The sequence below is a fragment of the Erpetoichthys calabaricus genome, chromosome 2 (genome assembly GCF_900747795.2).
Source record: "Erpetoichthys calabaricus chromosome 2, fErpCal1.3, whole genome shotgun sequence".
NCBI lineage: Eukaryota > Metazoa > Chordata > Cladistia > Polypteriformes > Polypteridae > Erpetoichthys > Erpetoichthys calabaricus.
Window position 1 is genome coordinate 207238384 of NC_041395.2, and position 15653 is coordinate 207254036.

The window sequence follows — 15653 nt, forward strand, 5'->3', positions numbered from 1 at the left end:
GCACTACTGTACTTGTAAACTCAATTAAGTGTGATTAATCACCTTCTTTTCAAACCAAGTTAACTGGCTTCCACCTGTGATCAGTTGTAATCATGATTAGTTTAGCATAAAAACAGCTAATTCTGGAGCATTCCAGTTCTTGGTAGTGCAACTGAAAGTAAATAATTTACTTTGGGTGGTAAGACATTTTCAAAAGATCTTGGGGATAAAGTTGGGGACATGCACAAGTCAGGAGATGGATACAGAAAGATTTCAAAAGCTTTATCAATCCCTAGGAGCACAGTCAATCCATAATTAAGAAGTGAAAATGTTCAGTATTTCCTAGAATATTCCCTAGATCAGGCCATCTCTCTAAACTGGATGGAAGAGCGATGAGGAAAGTTTATCAGGTTTTTTATAGTATTTTTCTGGACTGCTGCCTATGTACTTTTTGACTTGGATGTTATAGGTTGCATTGAGTAAATAAAGCTGAAAAAATATTTTAGTGTGTGTGTTTTTTTTTTTTTTAGGCTGTAAAGTAACAAAATCTGAATATTATCAAAGATTGTGATTTCTTTTCTAAATCCACTGTAAATGTGCCAAGTATGGAAACCAACTGAGTATTTACTGTAATGAAGTAAGAAAAGGAATTTTAATAGAAAGTTGTTGTGCAAAGAATCAGAATATATTTATTTAAAGAAAATGCTTCCCCTAGAAATGTGGGTCATATGCAAATAAGAATTTAAGTGCATTAAGGACTTTTGATAATACTTTCTATTTTTTGATAATAATGATTTATCAGCTTAATATGAAATGTAGCTAAAGGGCATGTTTTTCATAATATATATTTGCAAAAAATGTTTCATATCAACATGATATAAAACTTGCTGATCCATATTTTAAGCTTTGATTGATATATTGATATTTTTATCCGTCTCCAGCTCTGCATATGCTCCACACCTCATATTTATTTAGGAGGTTGCTGCGTAGAAATAAATCTTGTAATTCTCTGTGTTAAATGTATTTAGTCTACTTTAGACAGAATGGCATAACTTCAGTTATGTTTTGCATCAGTTTTTGCAGGCATAATTTGTATGACAGATTTAATCTGTCAAAATGTTAAAATTAGCTGTAAGGTCCGTAGATGAACTGTACATTAGTGTACAACCCGATTGAACATTTCTGTTTCAGATTTTTTTTTCATTTTTATATTCTGTAAGTCAACAGAAAACAGGTACTGGGAGCACACAGAACTTGTTTGTGTAGAGTAGGTTGTGTTGCCCCTTTATAGTGATAGCTAACACCGCAGATACAATCCCTGAAAAATCAAGGATAAATACAGTTTTGTGGAACACACAAACAATAATCAACCAAATGAAGTTATAATATAGTATTGTTGTAGTCATGATCACAAACCACAAACATTAATCCAGGGCTTACTGTTGGAAGTAACCCCAAGAAGATTTTTAAAGTCTACCTCCTGGCAAAGAAATATTTACTGTAGAGTTTAGAGGCTTACTCAAAGGATCAAGAGGGAGACAGACAAGCAGAAGGTGATAAAGAAAGAGTGCTTAATGTTTGATACTTTTTGAGTTGGAATACACTATATATCCTTTTGATGTTCTTCAACATTTTAGATTTATTCTGGATTATAAAGACACTGGAGTGCAGTTTCTGTATGTGAATTTATAGTAATGTGTATATGTTAGCTCTAATTTTAAGTTACCAGTGGTGTTTTATATATAATTATTTTCTTATCAATTCAGTATATGTTTATCTTTTTAAAGTTACTGATTCTGATCTTCTTTTACAATGACATACAGTATGTATTTAATTTTACTGTACAAAAATGAATAGGGGGTTTTGAAGAAAAAAAATTAATTCTTTTTGCTATATTTCTATTTCTGTTGTATATATGTGAGCAAATTGAATAAAGATATTAAATCTGGTTGGCATTTAAAGAGATTTATCAGCCATACTCAATCCTAGCCTTTCCCTTTCCATGGTAAATGGTATCAATACATAATTCCTCAGTTGTACTTTTTGATAGTTTTTCACAATTTAACAAATTAATTGGCAAACCCAGTGTATAAAATATAGTACTTAGTTCTTTAGCCTAGCTATAATAGCATTTATCACTATCAAGAGTCTTTAAGGGATTTACAGCATTTAATTAGGAGGCATATTTACCTTAGACTAAATCTGGTCATATTAGGTTTTAATTTCTTTAAAATTGTTCCTTAATTTATGAAGCAGAGAATTGTTATTGTTTTTGTCCTCCTTTTCAGGTACTACAGAGCTTCAAGATTATGGATTATAGTCTCCTTGTGGGAATTCATAACTTAGATCAAGCCCAACGAGAAAAGGAAGCTGAAGCAAGTCTTGGCCGGCCGGATGGTGGTGGTGCACAAGATCGACGGAAACCTGTGGGGCAAAAGGCACTTTACTGCACAGCAATGGAGTCAATCCAAGGAGAAGGCTGTGCAGGAGGTAGCATTGACACAGAAGACCAGTAAGTATGCTCTTATATACAGTGTCATATAAGAAAGGAGAAAATAACTATTTTTGCATAGTTAGCTAATTAAAAACATTTTCATCCCACTGAAAATGAAAAATATTTAAGATTTCCAAGTTATTGCTCTGTTGAAATAATAATTTTATAATGTAAGTAAGATTTAATATCCTAGTTAATGTACATGTGTTTAATACAAATAATATCCAGGGAATTTCAAAACAAGGTAGATGGATATAAACAAAAATAGGAATCTCACAAAATGAGGGTGTTTTAACCTGTTTCCACAAGGTTGTGTCCATATTAGTAAAGGTTTTGCAAGTTATATACTAGCTAAATACTTGGTAAGATTAAAGACACAGACATTATAGCTAAAGTATAGAAAGTTATTTACCCACAAAACAACTTTTATGCGTAAAAAAATATTTTCAGTTTTCAAGTATGTTGTATCTAGCTGTGCTACCCAGCTCCACCCAGGAAATTTCATTAGACAATGGGCCTTAATTGTAGTACCAACAGTTAATCTAGTGTATCAGAAGTACTATATAACTAAGTATTTTTAAGTATGTGGTATTTTTAGTCCTCAACACATATACCCACCCTTTCAGTTAATATTATGGCAAGGTGTGTGTTGTAGTGGGTAAGGTTTTGGATCTAAGACTTCAAACTCTGAGACTGTGGGTTTAAATCCTGCTCTTGCCACTGTGTGACTGAGTTGCCTTGAATAAATACACCAGACTTTCAAAGTTTGTAGATGGAATGTATATTGCAATGGAGTAATTGCTTAGCTTGTGAGAGACCTGTTAAATGTACACTTTCTGTCCACCTTGTCTTGAATATGAAGATGTCACTTCTATCTCTGCTTCTAGCATAGATCGAGTAGTGACACTGTCTCCCTCTTTTATAATAATACAAGCAGGTTTGAAACAGATTTATAATGATTCAGACTTTTAAATAAATAGATGAGATTGTTTTCTTCAGTTGTGTAGCGTAGTCACTGTCATTTTGACAAAAGTACCAACACTAGTTTAAATGTATATTTCTGTTAAGTTGAATTGTATTAAAAAGCTTTAACTTCTGAATGTTTTTAGTGAGTCTTAACACAAGCTTTTATGAAGAAAACAACAAAAACTTGCTGAAATAATTGTTTTTGCAATGATAAATCATTATTTTCTTAGCATTAATGTATGTATGTTCATTAATTTCTATAATCATTTTTATATTTTTTATATTACAATAAATGAATGCTGTGTGTATTATAACCTTTTTCAGAATGGGAGGTATTCCAGCCAGAAACTCCAAAGGAGAGCAGTTGCTTGTCTATATTGGAGTCATTGACATTCTTCAATCATATAGGTAAGTGGCTTTACAGCTTTTAGACTGTTTCATTTGCAACTTTTTGCTATAAAAGGAAATAAAGAATACTTAGTTTTGTGTTATTTTGTATCGTCTTTCATCCACTTTCTCATTTCTTTCTGCAGTTGACTCTTTAAGTAATAATCATCCAAATTTATTTTTAAAGTATAATGAAGTTTAAGGCTGTTTCTTCTTGAAACATACATGGTTGTGTCACTCTGCATATGTGCTCTACATTTTTATCTTTAACCAATCAACAATATGCAACATAGAAATCATTTAAAGAAATTAAATAACTATTACCATCATAGTATTACACTTGAGCAGTATGCACACTACACTATACTGTTCATTAAAAAATTTTGTTGCTCATTGGTATATGCTGTATTAGATTAAGTGTAGCTTTATTACATTTATCCCTTGCAGTTCGCAGGGTTTAGGGGTGCAGGACCCCCACAAATGTGAAAATCTGCAAGTATATTTTTGGCCCATGATTATATAGTGCAATAAACTTAGAATACTAACTACAACACAAAAAAAGATGTGAGAAATGTGAGATAGCACAATCTCTGTGCAAGCAAATCACTTGTGTGTGGTCAGCTGCTGTTGCAAATATGCATGGCATCCCCAAAACAAATTCCGTAGTTCTGCAGTTCTTTAGTGAACTAGAACTTTATAACAATGTAACCTGCAATACATTTTTGTGAATATTTATGGGAGTAAACCATAAAAATAATATTATAGATACAAAAGAAATTCAACAAAACACTAAGTATAAAACCACAAATAATAAATATTCATGAAACTGTCCAGTTTCATGGGGGCAGATGATGATGGTTGTGTAGTTATATAGAATATTTGTAGAAGTTGGGAGTTCCCCTCAGACAAAGACATTTTCCAACCTAGACAAAATCACATAAGCAAGCAAGCACAGGACAACATAAATCCAGAGAAAACTTTAATCCAAAGACTGTAATTGTAATCCAGTTGTGCAGTGAAGGATTGAAACAAAAAAACAAAGAAAAACACACAATGATCTTATGGCTCCCTTTTAAAAGTTGTGCTTCTGCTTGTTTCACCCTGCTAAGATTTGCTGTTCATTTAATAGTGCTGCTTCAGCGTCATGTGCTGTTTTCTGCAGTAGGTCGTAAAACTTGCAAAGTAATTTTCATTTAATTATTGATTACAAACCTACGAATAGGTAGATCCACAAATCATAGACTCATGACTTGTAAGAGCTGAGCTGTATTTTTTATTCTACAGAGCTCTATTGTGCCTGTAAAGGCTGAAATTGCAACTAAAGTGTTGTGTGTTTTTTTACAAACTTTTCTTTTGTGTGTGTGTGTATATAGTATTTTTTTTTTGTCATATTTATATCAAACTTCCCTGACTGGGTTCATAAGGAAAATTTTAGTTTCATACATCATTGTCAAGTACTCCCACAAAATTGCTTATCAAGATCACAACTACCTTAGTGATGATATTTAAGAACCAATTAATGCAAATTACAGTATGTAGTATTTCAAAGAATGAATGCTTATTCAACAACAACGTTATTTGTGAATGACTAACTTGTTCACAGAGTTATGGCATATAATATTCTAGAGGTTTTACACCAGTTTATCTTTTAAAGCTAATTGTCCTATATATCTCTTGTATATATTTCTCTTCTGATTCGTCCTGCTTCCACTTCAAATCCGATCCCGCCCAAACGCAGCTGACACGGCATTTCTCGATTCCTATTTGTCCTCTTCCATGTCATGCACTATACTGGTCTGCTGAGTGTAATACATCCAACAAGTACTCGAGGTGCTGCCACAACGGTAAAGTAGCTTTACCACCTTTGCAGGAGCCACCTGTGTTTTTACAACAGCTTCTTACACAGCAAACATCAGAAACTAAAAATTATCATGAACACATTCGAAAATACAACTCTTCTCTAGCGTTTGCTTCCATGGCTGCACAGATAACTCAACCTCCTGGCCACAGACCATACTGTTTTAAAATACACGGGCAAATTTATCATCAAATCTCTCCACTATACGCTAACACTTCTACCTCTCCAGGATATGGACAGTTGTATGTTTTTGACACAGTGCAAGTTACTGAAGTACACTTACAAAATAAAGCAAACTCTGCATGCAGAGAAAATGTACTTCTCCAGCTAGATTCCATGCTCAGAACCATCAACCCCTTCGCTAAATCATTCAAACACATGCATGAAATCGCTCAGTCCAATCCAACAGCATCTGTACGAATGGGTTTCAAGGAAAACCCTAGGCAGGATTTACGACGATAGAATGCCCCGACATGTTGCAGCGATTTTCGTCGGAGAAGATGGCGAAACGCCTGCCGAAAGGGACATGTGCATCTATCCCATAGGCAACTCCTGTAAACAGATTTCCACGCTGAATATGAATTGCGATCCTATGGTTTACCCACTTTTATTCCCTTACGGGGACATTGGCTGGCACAAAGATTTATAACATGTTCCCGATAAAAGAACCGCCAAGCAAATAAGGCTTACTCAATGCTAGTTTTACGCGTACAGATTAGCAATGAGGAATACATTTGGTATTTTGCACTCCAGCAGCAAACTCTTCCAACAGTACGTTGTAGATGCGTATGTTAAAACAGAAGGCGCGTGTCTCTACTATCTCAGATTACATCAACAAGATCACCGCATGGAACTATCGGACACACTGCAAGCAAACTTTGAAAATAACAACGTACGTGTAGGCAAAATGATCATATTACCGTCCACATTTCCAGGAAGTCCAAGATACATGCAACAAAACTATCAGGATGCCATGACCATCGTACGTAAATTTGGAAAGCCTGATTTATCAATTTCACATGTAATCCTTTTTTGCCGGAAATTCTACATGCACACTGCATCTTTCAAGAAGTATTTATTTCTTCTTGATTTCTGAATTCCTTTCTCACCGTTTTCCGTTCCTATTCTTACACCGCCGTATGCTACGGCGGATGTCGGCTAGTGTGACATATTATAATAAACTGGAACATTTGTTTAAATGTATTGACTAAGAAGAAATGCAAATTTAGTAGTAGCAAAGCACTATTACTAGGTAATTTCTGCTAAATAAAAATTACATTAAAGAATAGATGTACTAATAACACATTGAAAAGGGAATTGAATAAGTAAAAATGATTTATATAATCTATCATGACATCACAAGATTACCCAAGAATCTGAGGAAGGTTAGACTGTGCTAGTGACAGTCACAATTCAGTGTGTTCTAACAGACTTGAGTAGCATGAACGTTCCTTATTCTACTACAGCTCTCAAGACTTAATGTGTCTTCAAGTTAATTTTAAATTAATTTTCTTGACTCAATAATTAGATTTGTTCATTGTGAAAGCAAATTTTCCTAGATATTACAGGTGCTTCATGAAATATAGAATTGAAAGTTGTTAAGTGTAGGTGACAAAATCTGTGTTCTCATTTATCATTGATATAAAACAGTATCATCTCCAGACAGAGGAGCAGCTTCAGCAACAGACTGCTGTCTATGTCCTGCTCCACTGACAGACTGAGGAGATCGTTCCTCCCCCACACTATGCGACTCTTCAATTCCACCCGGGGGGGGGGGGTAAACGTTAAAATTATACAAAGTTATTGTCTGTCTGTATACCTGCATTGTTATCACTCTTTAATTTAATATTGTTCTTTATCAGTATGCTGCTGCTGGAGTATGTGAATTTCCCCTTGGGATTAATAAAGTATCTATCTAATCTATCTATCTATCTCTCTATCTATCTATCTCTCTATCATATCTCTATCTCTTTATCTATCTCTCTATCTATAATACTTAATGAAGAAATGACACTGCTATTTGACATTTACTGATAAAGTGATCAACAGACAGAGGACCTGTAATGTGTCTTTTTTTCAAACTACAGACTCTGATCTACTTAATCTATTGTACAGTTGTACGTCTGGACCTTCCACTTGTTTTTCTATCCTTGGTAAAATCTAGTTTTCCTTCTCTCAAGACAGTAGTAGAGACATTTATGACATCTTCAGTTTCTTGGCAAACTGTCATATGGAATAACATTCATTTGCAAAACAACAATCGGATGATGTATTTCTTGAGAAAGCTGTTTTGTTTTAGCCATACAGTATATGGAACCAGAATAGAACTTGAGACATGCCAGTACCTTGCAACCCAAAAAAAGATAATTTACATACTTTATTGAATAGCCATAGCCCATTTAAGCATAATTTTCCCTCATAACCAATTTGCATTTCAACATGATTAATTAAGGATAAGGTAAGAAAGATTACCGTTATGACACTGGAGTAATGTCTGCTGAAATGAGATTTTGTGCCTTGATGTCTTAAAAGTTTTCAGCACCCCAAGCTTATTTTCACATTGTATTGTCTCTATTTCTAAGCCTACAATACATACATAATTGTCCAGCTAATCAACAAAACAGTGTATCAAATCAAAAGAAACAATTTGAGAGATGAAACAATATGCTTCAAAGGAATATATCAAAACTGATTTTCAAAAAGCATTCATACCCCTAGTGAATATAAACCTAACTTTGCTCAGGTGCAGTACCTTAGCATCTGCCAAATTTGTTGATGGTGTCCATCTTTGTTGGAAATGGGTGGACAACTTGTTCTCAATTTATAGGGACAAGTCATCCCTCTTACTGAAGTCCAACAGTATGATAGAGATTTTCTGCAAAGTCACCCAAAATGAAGACAAAACAAGTCAGGTATATAATTATAGAGAAGCACAGATCTGGGGAGAGATTTAACAAATCTCAGAGCTCAGGGCAGTCCATTATATAGAAATTGAAAGAAATATGAAACTAGAAATGCAGATCAAGTGTCCCCTCTAAACTTAGTTGGCAAACACAAATGGTACTTGTCAGCATGGCCATTGTGCATGGTTACTCTGCCTGAGTGGCTGATGTCCATGACTACAACTGGTGAGGTTTTTCACAACTTGGAAGTGTTAGAGGAAGAAGCCCTGGCTTATGAAAAATTTTAGAACATCCTAAAGTAGAACTTTTTACCTGAGTACTAAAGTAGTATGTTTGGCATAAATCAAGTTCTACACACCAGCCATATAACACTTCCTACTTTAAATTGTGGCGGTGGCAGCATCAATTTTGGGGTGCTTTTTAGCAGCAAGATCTACTTGTCAGACCTAACCAGTGAATTTTGGGTAATACAGAAAGATTAGGAGGAAAATCTAGTCCTCTGTCAGAAAGCTTAAACTAGGGGAGAAATTTGTTGTTCAATGGAACATTGATCCATAACTCACTCACCTTATTCCTAACCTTAATGTAACCTTATTAAGCATCTGTGGCAAGACCCAAAAATTACTGTTGATCACCACTCCCCCAACTAACCCAGGCTAATTGAGCAAATTTGGAAAGAGTAATTTTAAGATGTTGCTCCATTACGTTGTGGTGATAAGTTTTGAATACTTACAAATTATTGATATTTCAGGTTTGTTTTTTGTTTTTTTTGTCATTATTCATATTAATGATTTTTTGTGTTGAAACTAATCAAAATCCATAAAAATGGTTAGGGCTGAATACTTCAAGGCATTATATATAAATTATTTCTATTGCTTCCTATAGATTAAAACTGTGCTGTGTTAGTTCGTAATTCTGAAAATCGTCTTTCATCATCTCTCTCTCTGTGATGATGCATGTTCGCTCCATTCTCCCATCTGATTTCTGGGAGCTTTTGAACCTAACACCGTCAGTAATGTCACCGAGATAAGCTGACAAATGAGGACAATTCTCAAATGAAGCCAGGAGATAATTCAAAAAGTGCCAAGGTGCTGTTATTAAAGCAAACAGTTGTGTCAAAACAGAAAGTGCAGTGCTCCACAGTTCCAATAATCCATAAAAACAGTGAAAACTTTGGATAAAAACCAATAAATGAATCCGTTAAAATCAGAAGTTAAAATGCAGTCTCTCTCATCACGTTCTCAACACACATCCGTCTCTCATTCTCCCTGACCCACCCATTACTCCCGTAGCCGGCGGAGACCCAACAGCAACAAGCTCCTTTCGGCCAAGCTCCATCTTGGCTGCCTCCAGGCATCACGGACAGACCGTCCGAGTTCGGCTCTCCTCCCTTCTTCCTTCATTCTCACGTAGTCGCTCCTCAGATACATCGGTTGGTCACCTGCCTTGCTCACACCACTCCATCCGAACATTCAGTGGGGTGGACTAGCCCCTAGAGCGCTACAGACAAACGCTTCTTCGCGGGGCCCCAGCTCGTGCTGTCTCCTCCCTCCAGGTGGCCAGATCGTAACTTCCAAAACCGCCATTCATGTCCTTTAATCTCCTTTTTTCCCACCGTCTTTTCCCTTTTCTTTGATCACGATCCATTCCTTGAATTCTCAATCCATCTGATTCCTTGATCCATCCTTTTTCCTGGTGCCGACCCGTATATATACCTCCGTGTGCGCTGCGCCTTAAACACACGCCACAGGAAGCCATTGAGAACGCTCACACCTGCATATGCAGGTCCAACTCTCTCCAACTACCTCATTAACTTCCCGCAGTCGTGCATTTAAAACCTGCCCCCCTCCCCTTTTTTTTTTTTTTAACCCTGGGGTATATTCTCAAAAATACTGAACTGATCTTACAATAGACTGTTATACTTGGAAAAAAGAGTTTAATATCTTTTCTCTGTAGGCTTGTTAAGAAGTTGGAACATTCATGGAAAGCACTTGTTCATGATGGAGTGAGTATTTCTTTTCATTTTGTGATAACACCACTAAAAAAAGGCAATTACAAATTAAGTTCTCTGTGTTTACTGTCACTGAAAGCTAATGCTTCTAGTATTACTTATTTATCATGTTAATATACAAACACAATTTTTAACATTTGCACAATTAAAAAAAAAATGTAAAATAGGCAAGTAAAAATATTTCATTGTGATTTACATTTGGAGGGAAGTGCATTTGTGCAAAAGTAAATTATGTATATGTTCAGCAAATAAGCAGCATCCCCGTGTCTCAACTCAACATAATCATTGTTGCTGTTATTTTATTATGAAGTGGTTTTGTTGCCTCTTTGAATAAGGAAGGGTAAATCATTGGAATGTTACTAGGTTATCTAAACCTGTCATAACCTTAAAAATAAGTTATTTGTATGGAGTATTGGATATTCTAACTTGTGACAGTTTTTTTTGTCCATGTGGATTATTTCTGCCAGTAAATTATAACTAATTACACATTCAATTAACATTTGCAATCCTTATTGTGAATGTTGGGGTGATGTTGAGTGAATGATATATGCTTGTCAACAACTGGTAAGTTCAGAAAATTTGTACACATTGCTCAATGCATCTGTTTTTTGCTTCTGTGTGTTTAATTATTTGTAGGATGCAAGTTGATATTTGTAAATGGATAAATGTGTATTTTAACACAACCTGTCACATTGATATATTTGCTTCAGGACACTGTGTCAGTGCACAGACCAGGTTTCTACGCAGAAAGATTTCAAAAGTTCATGTGCACCACAGTCTTTAAGAAAATCCCATGTAAGTGATATTTCTGATACATTGTTTTGATATCTATATTATATACAACACATTTTCTATTCTGAAATTTCACTGAATTATAAAGTACTTTTTTGGGGATAGATTATAGAATATTTTAGTGTTAAATATTGTTGAAAGATTTATTAAAATAAAGTACTGAGCACTGTTAAGTTGTTTTTTTTTCACTTTTACAAACATTTGTCCCATTGTCTGTGACATAGAGATGATATAAAAACAACTTTAGAGATGATAATAAAGACTCATAACTTTACAAAAAATATTAATATAAGCAGTACATTGACGTTTGGATATTTTTTTACCTGGTTTTAAAAAATTAAAGTCATACTTACACTTACAACATGATCAAAACACTTCAAGAATACATGAGACATATAGTGGTGTCACACAATGAAGAATCCCTCGATCCTGTTTGTAGACAATGTTTTTGTATTCAAACGATAAACAGGCATTCATTCATGAATAAGGCGTTAGAACTTCAGCTCATTCATAGTTTGTCTTCATTTATATACCATGTGCTGGGTGATGTTTTTTTTTTCTTCTCCAGGTTTCTTTTTAAAATATATTTAGTGCAACACCATTATCACATTTATAATGTTGACCTGGGATGAAGTAGACAAACAAAATTACATGGAGAGCATGCACTCAAAAAGTACTCAGGTGACTTGATAATATCTAATAGACTGAGAGTGGGCGTTTGAGACTCTGTAGTTGTCATATTGTCCAAAAACGATTGTGATCATGATTATGTATTACACTAATAGCGTAGTTTCTAATATTGAATCAGCTAAAACCTGAAAGAACAAGTTAGGCTTTTTATATAGTGAAGTTAAATGCTGCATTTGGATCAAACTATCTTTTAGTAAACTTAGTTTTTTAGTGCTTAAATTTTTTTTCCTGCCTTTTAACAGTGAAACCTTCACCCTCAAAGAAGAGTCGACGTGGTGGCCAAGCTGGTACCAGAAGAAATCCTTCAGGGGCTGCTAGCACTTCAGCTCATGCTCAGTCACAGCTGGATGCAAAAGCAGTATATTATAGCCATTATCAGCAGGTTACAACTGAAGCAGAGGTAGAGCACAGTAAGTTGAAATAATCTGAAACATTAGCATTCTTTTTGTAATTGCTTTTAAACATCCTACTTTAGTCCTGTCTAACAGACTTTAAAGGATTTTAGTGCCTAGTATTACCAAGTTTTAATTTAATCTTTTATTCCACCACCATTGCACAAAAAACAAAACTATTGCTAACCAAAAAGCAGCAAATCCATTTTTGCTCATGTATGTACTTTTTTTCTGTGAAGCTAGATGATAGTGCTTATTTATAATAGATCTATCTATTATATAAAAAAATTTTTGGGTCGAGACGTGATCAAGTCCCGTGAGACTTCTTGCATGTCATACCCTACTTACAATTTCTTTGAGACACTTTAACGTCCCACAAAACAAGGAAGTGAGACAAAAGGACAGCTGCTGTACAGGCTTTTAAATGATCATCGCGCAGCGTGACATGCAGATCCCGCATCACGGCAGCAGCAGCTGCTGTACAGGCTTTTAAATGATTGTTGTGCTGCGCAACATGCAGATCACGCATCAAGGCAGCAGTAGCTGATTTGTCTGCCTCTCCTTGGACTGTGCTCAGATAACCACCCAACCCCGCCCCTTCAGAACACAAGTGGCAGGGACACGAAGTGTCTAGCATGAAGCACGCCCCCTGAGGCGGGGGTTGTGGGGTGGGCAAGCAAAGCGAGTAGGGGGCACAGCCCCTGTGTGTGTGTGTGTGTGTATATATAATATATATTTATATTATATATATTATATATAAAATAATTTCTTTAACTCAAACTCAAATACATATATATTGTGACAGCACAAACTTCACACATGGGAAGGTTTGGGGCAGCCACCCGTATAATCTGTCCCTGGCTGCAAAGTTAGAGAAATGTAAGCAAAAGTAGTTTACAAGACTGAGTCCAAATCAGAGGCTGAATTCCAGAGGAAGGGAGTGAGGCTTTATAGGAAGTCCGGAGGAAGTGATGTCATCCTTGGGACCGGAAGTGAGGCAGCGGATCCAGGTGGGATTTCCCGGGAAAGGTCTGCAGGCGACTTAGAAACAGAGTTGCCGCCTCCCCCTGGGCAGATGTGTTACCATTAGTTTTTAAGTCCTTCAGCTGCCTCCTATTCGCACGTGTGTGACTATATATGTAAACTGTAATTAAAGGGGAGAAGTCTCGGAAACAAACCATAGATAGTGATGTGCTCTACAAGATTGTATTTTGATTTTTGTATGCCTGTAATTTGAATTTAGCAGTTTCCAGACATTGTGGTTTTTAAGACATGCAAGCTCTATTTCTAAAAAACACACAAGTAAACCAAATAATCATCAAATAATCCATCTTCAAGATGCTGGACTGGCCAACCATGTCTCCAGACCTAAACCCTATTAAGCATCTGTGGGGCATCCTCAAACTGAAGGTGGAGGAGCTCAAGGTCTCTAACATCCACCAGCTCCGTGATGTCGTCATGGAGGAGTGGAAGAGGATTCCAGTGGCAACCTGTGAAGCTCTAGTGAACTCCATGCCCAAGAGAGTTACGGTAGTGCTGGAAAATAATGATGGCCACACAAAATATTGACAGTTTGGGCACAATTTAGACATTTTTCACTTAGGGGTGTACTCACTTTTGTTGCCAGCGGTTTAGACATTAATGGCTGTGTGTTTAGTTATTTTGAGGGGACAGCAAATGTACACTGTTATACAAGCTGTACACTGACTACTTTACATTGTATCAAAGTGTCATATCTTCAGTGTTGTCCCATGTAAAGATAGAATAAAATACTTACAAAAATGTGAGGGGTGTACTCACTTTTGTGAGATACTGTGTGTATATGTGTATATATATATACAGTGGAACCTCGAGATACGATCACCTCTGTATACGAGAAATTCAAAATACGAGGAAAGTATGAGTGAAAAATTCAGATCTAAATACGAGCATTGGTTCGCGTAACGAGCCACGAGCCAGGCTGTGGGTATAGCTCGCGGCTTAGCGAGGGGGCGTGGTAGCAGTTGCGAGCCGCGGTCTGCGGTGTCTGCGTTTCTCACTTAAGTGCACAGGTGGGAAACTGCCCACATCCATGATTGTTCCTGTGGCTGATGGGCTGCAGCTGCCATGTCCTCCCCGCATATATAGAGAAGCGCGAGCCGGTTAAGGGGGAGAAAAAGTAAAAGAAGAGAGAGAGGGAGAGGGCAGGGCGGCAGGGCGAGTGAGTGACTGCAGGCTCGCGTGTAGCTGAACAGGCGAGCCAAACAGCTGAAGCAGGACGGTGTAGAGAAGGTCATCTGCATTAAGAGTGTCTCGCCTGTTGCAGAGCCCGCAGGTGAGACGCTAACAGAGAAGAAGCACCGGGGATTGTCATCTGTTTTTTAAAGACGGCATCCTTTTGACGTTTTAACCTCGTGTTAAAGGATTGTTATTCTTGTGTATTTTAAACCTCCACTTCACAACTGTTTTAAGGATTATTTATTTAAAGATTTATTGAATGCTCTACTGCACTTTGGACACCTGTTTTGATTCTTTTAATAATCAGTTATATTATTTACCAGTGTTATTTATTAAAGGTAGACTACAGTATATATAATTTATCAGTGTTATTTGTTAGGAAAATTGATTTTTATGTTAATATATTTGGGGTGCAGAACGGATTAACTGGATTTCCATTATTTTCAATGGGGAAGTTTGTTCTAGATACGAGAAATTCGCTATACAAGCTCAGTGCTGGAACGAATTAAACTCGTATCTAGAGGTTCCACTGTATATATAATATATATATAATACACAAAAATCAAAATATAATCTTGTAGAGCACATCACTATCTATGGTTTGCTTCCGAGACTTCTCCCTTTAATTACAGTTTCACCATGTTAAATGAACATATGCATGGTTTAATTTAAATAAGGAAATTGGGTAGGACAGGTTATGACCACCCATTTCACCTTCAGTTACCAGAAGTATTAGGTTCCTTGTCACTGGCCAGTGTTTATCTTGCACTAAGATGTTAAATCTGAAGTGTTTTTTGGTAACTTAGTTGGATAACTCCGAATTTATTTTGCTGCTTTGGTCAGCAGTTGTGAAGAGAATGTATACTTAACTCAAATAACTTAATAGTTACAAAGAGGAGGCAAAGCTTAATGATGTGCTGAGTAGATTTAATTATTTTTTAAGCATATCAGTATTGCTGCACCT

The 15653-nt window shown here is 36.1% G+C and overlaps 1 protein-coding gene across 1 annotated transcript in view; it reads left to right on the plus strand.

Moving 5' to 3' along the window:
* The window catches only part of LOC114645523 (putative PIP5K1A and PSMD4-like protein), a 148305-nt gene that overhangs the window by 76320 nt on the left and 56332 nt on the right, over positions 1-15653 (plus strand). Inside the window, exons 8-12 of the mRNA XM_051922585.1 lie at positions 2268-2491; positions 3764-3847; positions 10544-10592; positions 11309-11393; positions 12323-12490. Of these exons, the coding sequence (XP_051778545.1) occupies positions 2268-2491; positions 3764-3847; positions 10544-10592; positions 11309-11393; positions 12323-12490 (610 nt within the window). The remainder of the gene's footprint in view (positions 1-2267; positions 2492-3763; positions 3848-10543; positions 10593-11308; positions 11394-12322; positions 12491-15653) is intronic.